The following is a 13,940-nucleotide window of genomic DNA, read 5'->3' on the forward strand; positions in this document are numbered from 1 at the left end:
GTTAAGGTAAAACTGGGTCACAATATTATGTGAATGTTCAGAAAGCCATTTTTTGGACATGTGGTTCGAGTGTTAATTACTGCAGTTTGTTCAAGTATGAATAGAAGCCTGAAGTTTTAGCACAATGATAAAAATCTTTCAGGGATCTGGTAGATTTCAGCCCCCTTCCCACCTCCCCACCCTTGTCTACAATTTTCTTCTTTTCAGAGATTTAAAATATCATTACTGAAATTCAGTCCTAATTTGTGTGTGACTTGGTAGGTTTTTGAATATTCAGCCTATCCCATGCTCAATCGGTAGAGAAAGGGAGCAGGTTGACCCTGAGCACTGCTGGAAATTGAAAGACAATACCCTATAACTCATCTCAACCTGAGACTGGATTCTAAATGGTTTTACTTCTAGGTAGAAAAGGGTGGATCTTAAGGATTGAGGTGGAGACAATTGTAAAGAAAAGGTGTGGCAGGAGGGGCTGGGCTATATAAGAAGCAGAAATAGAGCAGAAAACCCAGCATTTAGCAGCTGCTTCTGAGGAGGAAGCATCTTTGTTGGTGAGTTCCAGAGGGGTATTTGAAATCTCAAATCTTTTGCTCCTGGAGTCATGGAGACCACTCGACTGAATTTGGAAGGGTTGTCTCAGTCACTTGAGGAAGAAAGAAGCCTTCAGAAGGATATGTCTCCTTTACAGACCGAACTGGCTCCAAGGAAGTACACTAGTCTGCATTGGAAGCAGCCTTCTAAGGTTGGTGCGGGCCTCCTGAACACAGGAAATACTTGCTACATGAATGCCATCCTGCAGTGTCTGACGCACACAGGCCCACTTGCAAGCCACATGCTCTCTCGTGGCACCTGCCAGATGCCTTGCCACCAGAAATCCTGCATGATGTGTGTGGTGCAAGCTCACATGAAAAGGGCTTTCCAGCACTCTGGGGACACAATCCAGCCCTCCTATGCCCTGGGTGCTGGCTTCCATATGTCGTTGCAGGAAGATGCCCATGAATTTCTGATGTTCCTCTTTGAGTCCATGGAGCAATCCTGTCAGTCTTGTCCCAAGGGCTTAGATCTTCTGGTTCAGGAGTCTAGCCTAATCCGTGAAATCTTCGGAGGGTACTGGAGGTCTCAGATCAGGTGTCTCCAGTGCCATAGCACTTCAGACACCTTTGACCCTTATGTGGACATCCCGCTGGATATCGAGGGAGCTCAGAGTGTTGGCCAGGCTTTGGGAAGACTGGTGATGCCCGAAGAGCTGAGTGGGGAAAACTCCTATCATTGTGCGGCTTGTCTGCAGAAAGTGTCTGCTTCCAAGACCTTGACTCTGCAAAGTGCCTCCAAGGTCCTCGTCCTTGTACTGAAAAGATTTTCTTCTTGGACAGGTGACAAACTTGATAGGGCAGTGCAGTTTCCTGAGAGTCTTGATATGCAACCATACATGTCTCAGCACAATGCGGAAGCACTTGTGTATGACCTCTATGCTGTGCTGGTTCATGCTGGGCTGAGCAGGCACAGTGGACATTATTTCTCCTACATCAAAGCTGGGAATGGCCAATGGTATAAAATGGATGATGCTAAGGTGACCAGCTGTGATGTTTCTTCTGTGCTGAGTCAGTGTGCCTATGTCCTCTTTTATACCCAGAGGAGCAGTGATCTTAATGGACACCATGATGCTGTGTTACTAAGCAGGAACCCAACAGCTCCAGAGGCTGAAGAAAAGGAGGGAAGAACACACCAACTAGATAAGACAAAGTACTCTCATCTGAAACATTTAGAGTCACAGCCAGATGCGGAGAGTCCAGCAGTGAAAGAAATCTCCCTAGACCAGTGGAAAAGCTTCCAGGAACAAAACCGGCCAAAGTCAGAGTTCAACCTCAGGAAAATAGAGTTCACACAGGATTCCAATCTAGTCATGATTCATCCTTCTAAACACAGGGATCAGATGAGAGGAAATCATTCTGATAAGGAAAATCCTTTATCCCAAAATTGTTACCAGAGTACAACAGGCCAGATGTCCAGAAATAGTGATCAAGACCCTTGTAAGGACACTACGGCCAGATCCAACAAGAGAAAGAACAAGCAAAGGAAGAAAGAAAAGAAGTATGTTTTTGTTCTCTCATAAGCTCATTGAAGTAGTACTGTGGCTCAAGTGATAGAGTGCTAGCCTTCAGCTGAAGAGCTCAGGGACAATGCCCAGGCTCAGAGTTCAAGCCCACAATGGACAAATATAGTTCAAATCACCTCATTGATTTTTTTCTAAAGTTGGTGCTGGTCCTGTCTCTTGATGTTTGCAGTTTGTCACTTTCCAGAGATTTTATCCTCAAGACTAGTGGTGTATGACTTGAGCCGCAAATACACTTCTGACATGAAGTGGTTTATTGGAGATCAGAATGCCATGAACTTGCTCATGCTGGCTTTGAAGAGCAATCTTCATATCTCAACTTCCTGTGTGGCTTGGCTTTCAGGCCTGACACACCGGGGCCTTGCTAGGATTTCAATTTGCAAAGTTATCTTGTCCCTTACTGAAGAGTAGAAAAATCACCAGGTAGGGAGTGGAGATGAGGGTGATAATACATTAATGTGAATGACACATCGATTACACATATTGGTGAAAATGATTGATGAATCATAAAAGTAAATGTATCAACATAAAAAAGTATTGTAATCAGGTGGAAACAACCATATTCCACTGGGCTCATGGGCACTGTAGTTGCTCTGAACCTCTTCAGTTTTGTGCATATTGACTTAGAGGAGAGAATTCTGTGCCATCACCATTACAGGTGCAATTCTATGGTGACAGTGTATCTATCAGCCTCTTTGAAAGTGGTGTGAGCCTCCTGCAGCCCTGAAAATGTGCATGATGGAGCACAAGACCCTCGTCTCTCTGTACTGTTCTGTGCTGTGCATGTTTGACTACTGCTGGTGGCTCCATGGAGGTCAACTTTGTGAACTCATGGCAAGCAGTCCTCTGGAGTGTCTAGAGAAGAACTCTCTGCCATCTCACGATTGAGGGGGCTGGAAGATATACAAAACAAACATCATAGATTGGAAGTGTTCTGCTGAGTTGATGCCTTCTGAAATGTTGGATATTTCAATTGCATTATGTTCATTTTTGTGAATCAGTTCATCAGATTCTTTATAGCATATAGTGTTACTAGACTGAAATTCATGGTTGTTGAATTTCCTGTGTTTAATATATTGCATGCTATGAATTTATGGTATAAATTGTTTATGTTTATATTTTGAAACATGAATTCCTCCCTGTTCTCAAAAGTGGAAAAATGGACTGTTACTTTGTAACTTGAGGTCATATATTGTTTGTGTCATTTCCTATTGTCCCCATACAAAGTTTGTAATAAATTGTAAGTATTATTTTTGTTTTTGTTTTTATTTATTTTTGGTTGGAAAGGTTGAACTCAGGGCCTGGGCACTGTCCTTGAACTCTTTTGCTCAAGGCTAGCTCTCCACTAATTTGAGCCAAATGCCAATTTCAAGTTTTCAGTTCAAGTGTTTGTCAGTTTTTGAGTGATAAATTGGAAGTAAGAGTCTCACCATGACTTTTCTGCCTGGCTGGTTTTGAACTATGATCCTCAGATCTCAGCTGCCTGAGTAGCCAAGATTATAGGTGTGAGCCACCGAGCACTACTATAGGAAATTTAAACTGTAGTTTGCTTCAAGTGTTTCAACGTACACTGAGGTGTTTTTCTTCCACACTTTCTAATAAACATGTATTCTCTTCAAGTTGAAAAAATTGAAATCTGTTAAAAGAATGGCTCCATCAATGTACTCAAACCTATAAAGAGAAGGCTGCAGAAAAAAAGAAGTCTAAGTTTTCTCCTGAATAACATGTAGGCCATCCTTCAGGAAAAGGTGCCAGAGAGTCAATGAATGATGGAAAGTAAGAGAACTCTCTCCTTTTGATACACATAAGGAGAGTGAGAAGTAGCATTAGGACAAAAAACAAGAAAAGACCATAACAGATTTGTATGGGAGAAAAGAACTCTAGCTATTGTAATTGGGAAATCACTGGGTAGATAGTACTTGTAATCCCATAACTATAAACTCCTGTGAAACAAGCATTATAGGAGCAGAACAGCTATGGCACAATTTTTTTCCTATAGTAAGAAAAACACTGTACCCAGGGCAGAATACAAGATGATCAGAATAACGTGATCTTTCTGAGTTTTTCCAATAGTGAGACATAGGATCGTTTTCAACCATTCTCATTCAGCCTTCATCCCTTTGCCTAAAAAGTATTTTACCTTGTTGATGGTCCAGCATTTTTTGACTTCCAGGTTATTCTCTAGGATGACTAATTCTTGCTTTGGATCATTAAGCTACACCATTGCACATATTTCTCAAAAACTGTTTCATTGGCAAAGAATCTGCAGGAATAACAAAATATACAACTAGATACAGTATTAATAATAATTTTAATAATATTATACATTTAGGGACTGGGTCATGGCTCAAGTGGTAGAGTTGTAATAGTGAATAAGCAAGCCTGATGGCAGCATGAAATGCTGAGTTCATGACCCAGTACTGGCACAATAGTTTAAAAGAACAATGCAACTGTCATATGTAGAAGACAACATATTGGAAATTAACTGTACAACTTGGGGGAAGTTGAGGGCTCGGGAAGGAGGGATGTGGGAGAAAAATGAGGGAAGAGGTAAGAAGTTTAACAAGAAATGTATTTACTACCTTACATATTTAACTGTAACCCCTCTGTACTGCATTTTGACAATAAAATTGAATGAAAAAATACAAATAAATAAGTGCAGTTTTCTGGCCACCCAGGACTCGCACCCACCACAAAAAAGTCACCAGCCCTCAGTCAATCTGGCTAGGAGTCTTTATTTAGTTATTGGCAGCATCTGCTCTCCACAGTGGGTATGGTAAAGAACAGCATGGAGCCACCAAAGGGCTGAGTTTTTAAAGGTAGAAGACTCGGAGTCAATTCAGGGTGTAGAGCAAGTCACAAATGGGTTAAGCAAATCTTTTACAGAAGCAGAATTTAGTGGCTAGGTTGACCTAATATCGTCTTTATTTTAACAATTGTTGCCTTGTTTCCCTAATAACAACTAAGTAAGCATTAGTAGGCTACATATGTGAACCAACCTGACAGTCGCTATGGCATTTCTATAAGTGTTCCTATGATTATTTCTACATCTATTACTATGATCACTTTTGCAATCTGTTACTATAGTTGCTATCTAGATACAGATAGGAACAGGGATACATATATTTTTAAATGTCAAACTACAAGGAACTAGTCTCATGGGTGGGGGTGCAGCCCTCTAGCATAGAGTCACCAAAATGGAGTTATAGAAGCTAAGAATAAACTATAAGACAGTGAAATTTTACAAGCCCTATTTTTTCTAGGAGCTCGGGGCTACAATTCTTCTTGGTTTTCACATTCCCAGCTCCTGTTTTGGAGGGTCTCACAAATCATTGGCAGGCTTTTGATACTTTTAAAAGAGGAGCTCATAGGGATGTTGCAAATGGAGAACTACAAGCTTTATTGCCTGTACACACTCCTGTTAGCATTTCCCCTGCTTCAGGTGCTCAACTTCTCCCATTAGCCCCCAGATCCACCCATACCCAATGGGCCACTCCTACTCACATTAAGACCTACCCACTTTCCCTTTAGCTCCAGAGAGAAGCTGCCACCTGGACAAGGTGAGGACACCATGTAGCTCCCTCTCCCATGGGAGCTATGGCCCCACTAATAAACCTCCTTATAAACCTTCTTATCCTGTTTGTGATTATCTCCTCATGGTCCCCTGAGATGGCCGGGACATATCCTTTCATTGGTGCTGAAACCTGGGATAGGTTCGCCAGTGCATTTGCTCCCCCATTTATGGGGGGTCCAAGCTGCTCCTGGGACCTATTCTGCTGTCCTAAGCCCACCCAGAGGAACACTGAGGTAACTTCTCCTGACCTAGCGCTCTACTTCCATCCACCACAACAATGATGGATTCGAACATCTGCCGGGAGCCAAAATGGCTGTCAGGATGTAACATAAAGAAACTATAAAACGTAACTGATAAGAAAATCTGGCACTGTTTGTCATACTCTAACAAGAAGACACTATAAGTCTTAGCTGATAAGAATGTTTGATGCTTTTACAACCTTGCCTGTTAAGCCTAACATCTTGTCTAGTTTTAATTAACAACCTTGTAAATGTTACCCAGTCCCTGTCCTGAGAAAGACCATCCCATGGTTCTGTAACCTAGCAACCTAATGACCCTGTCTACGTGAGTTACCCTTTGCTGATTACTATATAAGCTGCCGTGCAAAAATAAAGTTTGAGACCTTGATCAGAATCCTGTCTTGGTCTCCCTCCTTGTGTCAGGTTTGTCTCTCATTCAGGTCAATTCCCCCTCGGGCTCCTGTTGACGGAACTCCGTGGGCCTGGGCAGAGTGGCGCCCAACGTGGGGCTCAAGGAACGGAGTTTGGTCTGAACGTCGACCTCATAGAGCAGCGCTGCACCCTCCCCTTGTATCGCCACCCAGCTGGTGAGTGAAGATCCGCACTGAGATCACCGCAGAAACGCCCGTCTGCGATACAGATCCGTGAGGTAAGAGAGGCGACGCAATTATGGGACAAACACTCAGCAAGTGTGAGCTGTTTCTCCAGGGGCTTAAGGCCTCTGTCAAGGCATGAGGAGTACGGGTTAAGAAAAAGGACTTAGTAGAAATTTTTATATTTTTGGAAGATATTTGTACATGGTTCCCACAGGAAGGGACGATAGATGAAAAAGAAGGTGTCGTGTTGGTGATTGCCTTAAAGACTATTACCAGACTTTCAGTCCCGAGAAGGTACCTGTGCTGGCCTTCTCCTATTGGAATCTTATACATGAGGTCCTACAAGTCCGCCATTATCGGGCAGATGTTTCCAAGGTAGTTGAGGATAGTGAAACTTTCCTAAAAGAAAAATTCAAAGGGAGCCAGGCTTCTCTCCACAAGGAGCCTGCTAAAACGCCCCGCCCTCCCTCTGTTATGTCTCCTTGTCCTTCTGTTTCCATTCCCATGCCTGAAGTCAGCAGTGATCCTCAGCCTAGAGGCCCGAAGTCCATTTACCCGGTCCTTTCTGGTTTAGAATCCGGTGGCTCTAATGATGATATGCTTCCACCGGGAGATAGGGCCACTTTAGGGGAAGAGGCAGCCAAATACCATAATCTTGACTGGCCCCCCTTGGCCGCTTCCACACGGCCACCTCCTTACAATACAGCACCTTCCTTTTGTGTTCCCACGCTTGCCGATTCCCCCAATCTTGAAGAAATAACCAGGCAAGCAACAGTTAAACTCTCCTGGGAGGCTCAGTCTTTAAAAGCCCTCCTTCAAGCCAAAAAGAAAAGTCTCAGCTACTTAAACAGTTGTGAGATCTTGACTTAGAGTTATCATCTCCGCCCACCGCCCACCTCAGTCCTGGCAGAGTTACAGATCTCCTAGGTGCAGGCTACTCACAGAGGGGAGGGACCTGAGGCTAGGGAAGTGCTAACACCACCGAGGTAACTTCTCCTGACCGAGTGCTCTACAATGGGAGGAGCACAATCTAAAAGCTGCTCAAGTTTGAGCCCAGCCTTACAAATTTGGAATATTTTATTTAACTTCTATGAGCACTTGAGCAGATGAAGTTCTCTCTGTCTCTCTCTTTCTCTGCCTCTCTCTAAACTCTGTCTGCCTGCCTGCTTGTGATATGTGACGGGCTGGTGCTAGCTTCCAAAGGTACCAATGTTTGTTTAACATCTGTTTTGAAAGACACAAAGAAAGGTTTTTTATTCTTGTTATTGATGTTTGTTAAGTTTGGAAATTGCATTAAATTCTGCTTGTTTGGCTAAATCCTAAGTTTTCTCTAGCATTCAGCACATGGTGGACAATAGAATTGGTTGGAGGTGGAAGCCCACCCTGAACTCTGGAACTGTGGCCTTGCAATTCAAAGGTGCCTTGCAATTCAAATGCTGGGAGGTGAAGCTGTCTTGCTGTGAGCCTGCTAAGGCTCTGACCAGCTCCACTGCCATTATGCCTTGCCACATGTCTGTGTTCTTTCTGTTCATGCCCTGTCTCCCATCTCCTGGACCTTCTCTGGTCATAGTGTCCCATTTCAGCTCCCCATTGGAGCTAAACTGGTTTCTCAAAATGTGGCTTCTCAGATAACCTGTGAAAATTTTTGTTGCTGAAAAAGTTGTTTTCTAACCACGTGGTTCTAAAATATGGGCAAAATAATATCATTTTGCCACTGGAATTCCAGAAAACTTACATGGCCAATTAAAAAACAATTCTAAGTGCACCCCAAAGCTTGTGCACAACTGTCTGTATGTCTGTCTGTCTGTCGGTAAAACTAAAAACAAAAACAAAAACAAAACAGGTTTTAAACCCATGTTTAGGTGCAAGCAAATGTGTCTAAGAAAAACTCCAAAAGGTTCTAATATACAGCACGTGATATAAGTACAATGATGTAAAACCAGTGTGTTATTCTTTATTTCTATCTATGCTAAGAGTCAAATGTATATCTAATCCTGACAATTCTTTGGTATAGATTAAGATTTTGCTTCTCCATTTTTTTTTCTGTGCTCTCATAAACTCTTTAAGATCAAGGGACCAGAGTCATTTTAAAACAAGTATACAAATGTGGCTGCTAACCTATATTTTCCTGACCCAGAATTAATATTTTGCTTTATAGGATTCAGGTCGACATATGTGCTAGTTGCACATGTGCTAGCTGTGTGGACTGTGGCAGTCCGTGGCTACAGGAAGCTGCCTCCACAGTCTGCTCCCAAACTGCCTGATTTCACTGATTCCTTACTCTCTCTCTCTTTCATGGAAAACTGCTCAGGAAATCTAGGAGTCCTGTAAAGATTTTGACAGGCCCAGCTCTTCCCTACCCCCTCCCAAGATTAGAGTTGGATTTATAGCAGGCCTATCATGACAGAGTTGCCACCAAGATTTACTCCAAGGTTAAAAGCATCAGAGTTGTGTTTGGTGGCCACAGGGTTGCATTGGGGAAGCATTGGTATCTTCCCCCTCCATGTCTCAGAAACTGTCGTGGCTGCTGCAGAGAGCAGACTTTGTTGGCATTTGGTCTTTGTGGATTTTGTGACTAAGAAGATGGTTAAAGGCCCAAGCCTTCTAAAATCTTTTAAAGTTGTCACCCTGCTTAAACCATTAGGGCACCAGCCAACAAAAGCCAGAGTACTCAGGGTAAACAACCAAGGAATACTGGAAGGTTTCAAATGTCTTTAACCAGTCTGTGTAGAAAGTTGCAGAAAACCCAGAAGAAGTTGTGACAATCTATCCAGGGGACTCAGAGATACCATTACAGCCTTGCCCAGATCCAACCCATCCCTCCTGCTGGCCTACTGATTCCAGATGTAAGACATAAGCCACTTGGGATCCACTGAAGCTGAGACTTATACATTGTCCTGATCCTTTGCCCTCTTGATTGTTATTCATTTGTGTTCTCTTCCACCTGCTGGTAAGGTAAGGTTAAATAATTTGATTTGATTTAATGGCACATGGATCTCATTCAGTCTGCTGTTTTCTAAGTGTTACAGCAGAACTCTGGCAAGTATTTGTTGGTCTTATTTTAGGTCCTTATTATTTTACTAGTCAAAAATTACAGATTAAGACTTCTCATTTGTGTACCTTGCATGATTTTCAAAAACTTTTAGGAGACATTAATTGGCTTCGGCTGTACCTTAAACTAACCACTGGTGAACTTAAGCTTTTACTTGACATCCTTAAAGGGGACCCAAATCCAACCTCTAGTCGGTCACTAACTGCCCCCACCCAAGAGGCCTTAAAGATAGTGGAAACTGCCATCACAAATCAACAAGTATCTTTTATTTCTTACAATAAACCCCTCCAATTTATTATTTGTGCCACCAGCTTTATACCTACTGGAGTTTTCTGGCAAGAGGGACCCCTCTTTTGGGTACATTTACCTGCCTCCTCGCTTAAAGTTCTCACCCCTTATGCCACCTGGGTGGTGGAACTAATTAAAGTTGGAAGAGAACATAGCAGAAAAATGTTTGGCAGAGACCCTGATAAAATAATATTGCCATATTCTCCCACTCAGATTCAGTGGCTAATGCAAAATGATGATGCTTGGACGGTGTCTTGTATTTCTTTTCAAGGAATCTTTGATAATCATTACCCTGCTGATAAACTCCTCCAATTTTTAAAATACCGATCCCTTGTTTTCCCCACTCAAACTTCTCGTCAACCTCTTTCTCACACTTCCCTAGTGTTTACTGATGGTTCCTCAAATGGAATGGCAGCCTTTACTATTGACAACCAAACCACTTCCCTACAATCCCCCTATCGCTCTGCAAAAATGGTTGAGCTTTTTGCTGTTTTACAAGTGTTTATTCAGTTACCTAATACTCCCTTTAATTTGTATACAGATAGCGCTTATATTGCCCACTCCATCCCCTTACTTGAAACTGTATCCTATATTAAACCAACTACAAATGCCACTCCATTGTTTTCCTTAATCCAACAACATATTTTAATTAGACACTGTCCCTTTTATATAGGACATATTCGTGCTCACTCTGGTCTCCCAGGGCCTTTGACAGCAGGCAATAAAGTAACTGATCGAGCAACTCAATTTGCCCTTTTGGTCGAATGTGACCCTATAGCTCAGCAAAAGAAGCTCACTCTCTGCATCACCTTAATGCTCAAACCCTGCGCCTCCTCTATAACATTACCAGGGAGCAGGCATGACAAATTGTCAAACAATGTCACAATTGTGTCACCTTTTTGCCAATCCCTCACTTAGGTGTCAACCCCAGAGGACTGGTCCCTAATGAAATTTAGCAGATGGACGTTACCCACGTCCCTTCTTTTGGTAATCTTAAATATCTTCAAGTTACCATTGACACTTTTAGTGGCTTTATTTTTGCCAGCCTCCACACTGGAGAGGCCTCTAAAAATGTTATTGCCCATGTACTTAATTGTCTAACAGTCATGGGAAAGCCCAAAATTATTAAGACTGATAATGGCCCTGGGTATACAGGGAAAAGCTTTCAACAGTTTTGTTGCCAATTGCAAATAAAACATATTACTGACATTCCCTACAACCCTCAAGGCCAAGGAATTGTTGAATGAGCTCACCAAACTCTTAAAAATACTCTTCAGAAATTAAAAACGGGGGAATTTTACCCCACAAAAGGATCCCCCAAAAATATTCTTCATCATGCCTTGTTTGTCATTAATTTTTAAACTTTGGATGCTAATGGAAAATCTGCAGCCGATTGTCTCTGGCATCCACAAACAATTCATAATTATGCTACTGTTATGTGGAAAGATCCACTGACCTTTCAATGGAAAGGCCCGGACCCTGTATTAATCTGGGGTCGAGGGTCCGCTTGTATATTTGACAACAAAGAAAGTGCAGCATGCTGGCTTCCTGAACGCTTGATTAAAACTGTTGATCATAACCTATCTTCCAGGGAAACATGACCCCCTGAGAACACCTTTTTCTTTTTCAGGAATAACAATGACGACGTGGACCTTTATAACAACAATCCTGTTGGCCCTGCCCTTCACAACTCATGCTGGATTGGGGGCCCTGATAAACAAACAAGAATTGCTTAAAGCCCTTTTTGGTCCCCCATGCGAGTGTCAGGGAGGACGATTTAAGACCATTCCCAAACGATATACTAATGTTGTTGACTGTGGCACTAGCACTGCATACCTTCAGATGGAGCCTAGTAATGCAGGAGGTTTTGGAAAACAAGAATGGATATGCATTGATAAGCCAAAAATTATACCATCCAATAATGGTATTCCTGGGAAATGTCCCCAGAGCTGTAGCTATGTTACCCAAATGCACTCCTCTTGTTATTCCATTGTACAGGAATGCACTGGCATGGATAGCAAAAGATATTTTACTGCCATATTACAAAAAAATAAACTGGCAGTTCAGGGAGGCGATTGGTCCAATTTTCCTCAAGTAGTGGGCAACAATAAATACACTCAAGCCTCCTGCATGGGCACCCCAGGCGCTGATGCCTGTTGGCCCACTAAAGCCCCTATTCATATCTCTGATGGAGGAGGACCTACAGATATAATTAGAGAAGCTGGAAGTACAAAAAAGGCTTGAGGAACTAGAAAGACAGATTTACCCCAAAATTGATTACCACCCCTTGGCCCTCCCAAGGCCCAAGGAAACAGATCTAGATGTCCATACCTCGGATATCCTAAAGGCCACACTTAACATCCTAAATACTTCCAACCCCGAATTGGCTAATGATTGCTGGTTATGCATATCTTTAGGAACGCCCATGCCCCTTGCTATTCCCTCTGATAACTTAATTAATTTTACAGATAACAATCTTACTTGCAGTCCGAGTCTGCCTTTTAAAATACAACCTGTTGGTAATTTTTCTATTTGCATATATGGTGATTTCCAAAATAATAGCCTAGATATAGATATGGGCTTGATCTCATTTGGCAAATGCTTACAAGTAACTAATTATTCTTCTCCCACAAGCCCCCTTTGCTCCCCAAAAGGAAGGATCTTTGTATGTGGAGGAAACTTGGCTTTCTCCATGCTTCCTGCTAACTGGACCGGATTGTGTGTGGTTGCTTTGTTACTTCCAGACATAGACATTGTTCCAGGTAGTGAACCATTACCCATTCCTAGTTTTGATATGATAGAAGGAAGAAAGAAAAGAGCAGTTCAACTTATACCCCTTTTGGCAGGACTAGGTGTAACTGCTGCAACTGCAGGCCTGGGAGTAGCTGTACATTCTTATGCAAAACTGTCTAATCAACTAATAGAGGATGTTCAGGCACTATCCAGCACCATAAACGATCTTCAAGATCAAATTGACTCCCTGGCTGAAGTAGTCCTACAAAACAGGAGGGGACTGGATTTACTTACTGCAGAACAGGGAGGGATTTGCTTAGCTTTACAGGAACACTGCTGCTTCTATGCCAACAAATCTGGGATCGTTAGAGACAAGGTCAAAAGGCTCCAGGAGGACCTGATCAAACGGAGGCGAGAACTGTTTGACAGCCCATTGTGGACCGGACTGAACGGACTCCTTCCCTATCTTCTCCCTTTACTAGGCCCTCTGCTTGGAATATTAATTTTTGTGGCTGTCGGCCCCTGTATTTTTAATAGAATTATGAGCTTGTAAAATAGCAAATTGACTCCCTTGCATCTAAACCCCTTCAAATTCACTATCATAGGCTGGATTTGGCCAGCCAAAGGCAGGACAACAGCGGTGCGGTCACTGTGTCCTGCTACCTGTGTGGCCAGGACAGAGAGCCTTACGCCTCCAAGGCAGCCGGAACCCGGTTAGAGAACCTGGTTAGAGACATATGCCATGGGCACCTATGGGAGGGTAGAACCTAGCGGTATCTGCCGGCGAGGGCTATAAACAATTGCCGTTCGGGCTCGTGGAAGCATACCCATCTGCATAGAGGTTGGATCCGTTTAAAATCCTCTCCCCTCAAAAAGGATCATTAAAACACTTTAGGGGGATGGGTCCCTACTTCCTTCCATGGGTTAATGCCCCCATTCCTGACATAACTGTACAAAAACTGTCTTCTAAAGCGCTTGCTATGTTTTGGGCCTTCCACCCCCACCTAAGCAATAGTTAGCTTTTAATTATAATAAAAAGGGAGGAGATGCCAGGAGCCAAAATGGCTGTCAGGATGTAACATAAAGAAACTATAAAACTTAACTGATAAGAAAATCTGGCACTGTTTGTCATGCTCTAACAAGAAGACACTATAAGTCTTAGCTGATAAGAATGTTTGATGCTTTTACAACCTTGCCTGTTAAGCCTAACATCTTGTCTAGTTTTAATTAACAACCTTGTAAATGTTACCCAGTCCCTGTCCTGAGAAAGACCATCCCATGGTTCTGTAACCTAGCAACCTAATGACCCTGTCTACGTGAGTTACCCTTTGCTGATTACTATATAAGC

At 42.7% G+C, this 13,940-nt stretch overlaps 1 protein-coding gene across 1 annotated transcript; it reads left to right on the plus strand.

Annotated features, from left to right (window-relative positions):
• The first annotated feature begins 598 nt into the window (after nt 1-598).
• LOC125345389 (ubiquitin carboxyl-terminal hydrolase 17-like protein 6) lies at nt 599-13,323 on the plus strand. The gene is made up of 4 exons (XM_048337572.1): nt 599-2,088; nt 5,642-5,670; nt 6,785-6,894; nt 13,198-13,323. Exons 1-4 carry the CDS (start codon nt 599-601, stop codon nt 13,321-13,323), a joined length of 1,755 nt encoding a protein of 584 aa, XP_048193529.1.
• Nucleotides 13,324-13,940: the final 617 nt, after the last annotated feature.

The sequence above is a fragment of the Perognathus longimembris genome, chromosome 2 (genome assembly GCF_023159225.1).
Source record: "Perognathus longimembris pacificus isolate PPM17 chromosome 2, ASM2315922v1, whole genome shotgun sequence".
Classification (NCBI taxonomy): domain Eukaryota; kingdom Metazoa; phylum Chordata; class Mammalia; order Rodentia; family Heteromyidae; genus Perognathus; species Perognathus longimembris.

Coding starts and splice junctions, on each gene's coding strand:
- LOC125345389 (XM_048337572.1), top strand. CDS start 599: ATGGAGACCACTCGACTGAATTTGGAAGGGTTGTCTCAGTCACTTGAG. Junction 2,089..5,641: donor CAAAGGAAGAAAGAAAAGAA/GTATGTTTTTGT, acceptor CTTTCCCTTTAG/CTCCAGAGAGAAGCTGCCAC. Junction 6,895..13,197: donor ATCGGGCAGATGTTTCCAAG/GTAGTTGAGGAT, acceptor TCACTATCATAG/GCTGGATTTGGCCAGCCAAA.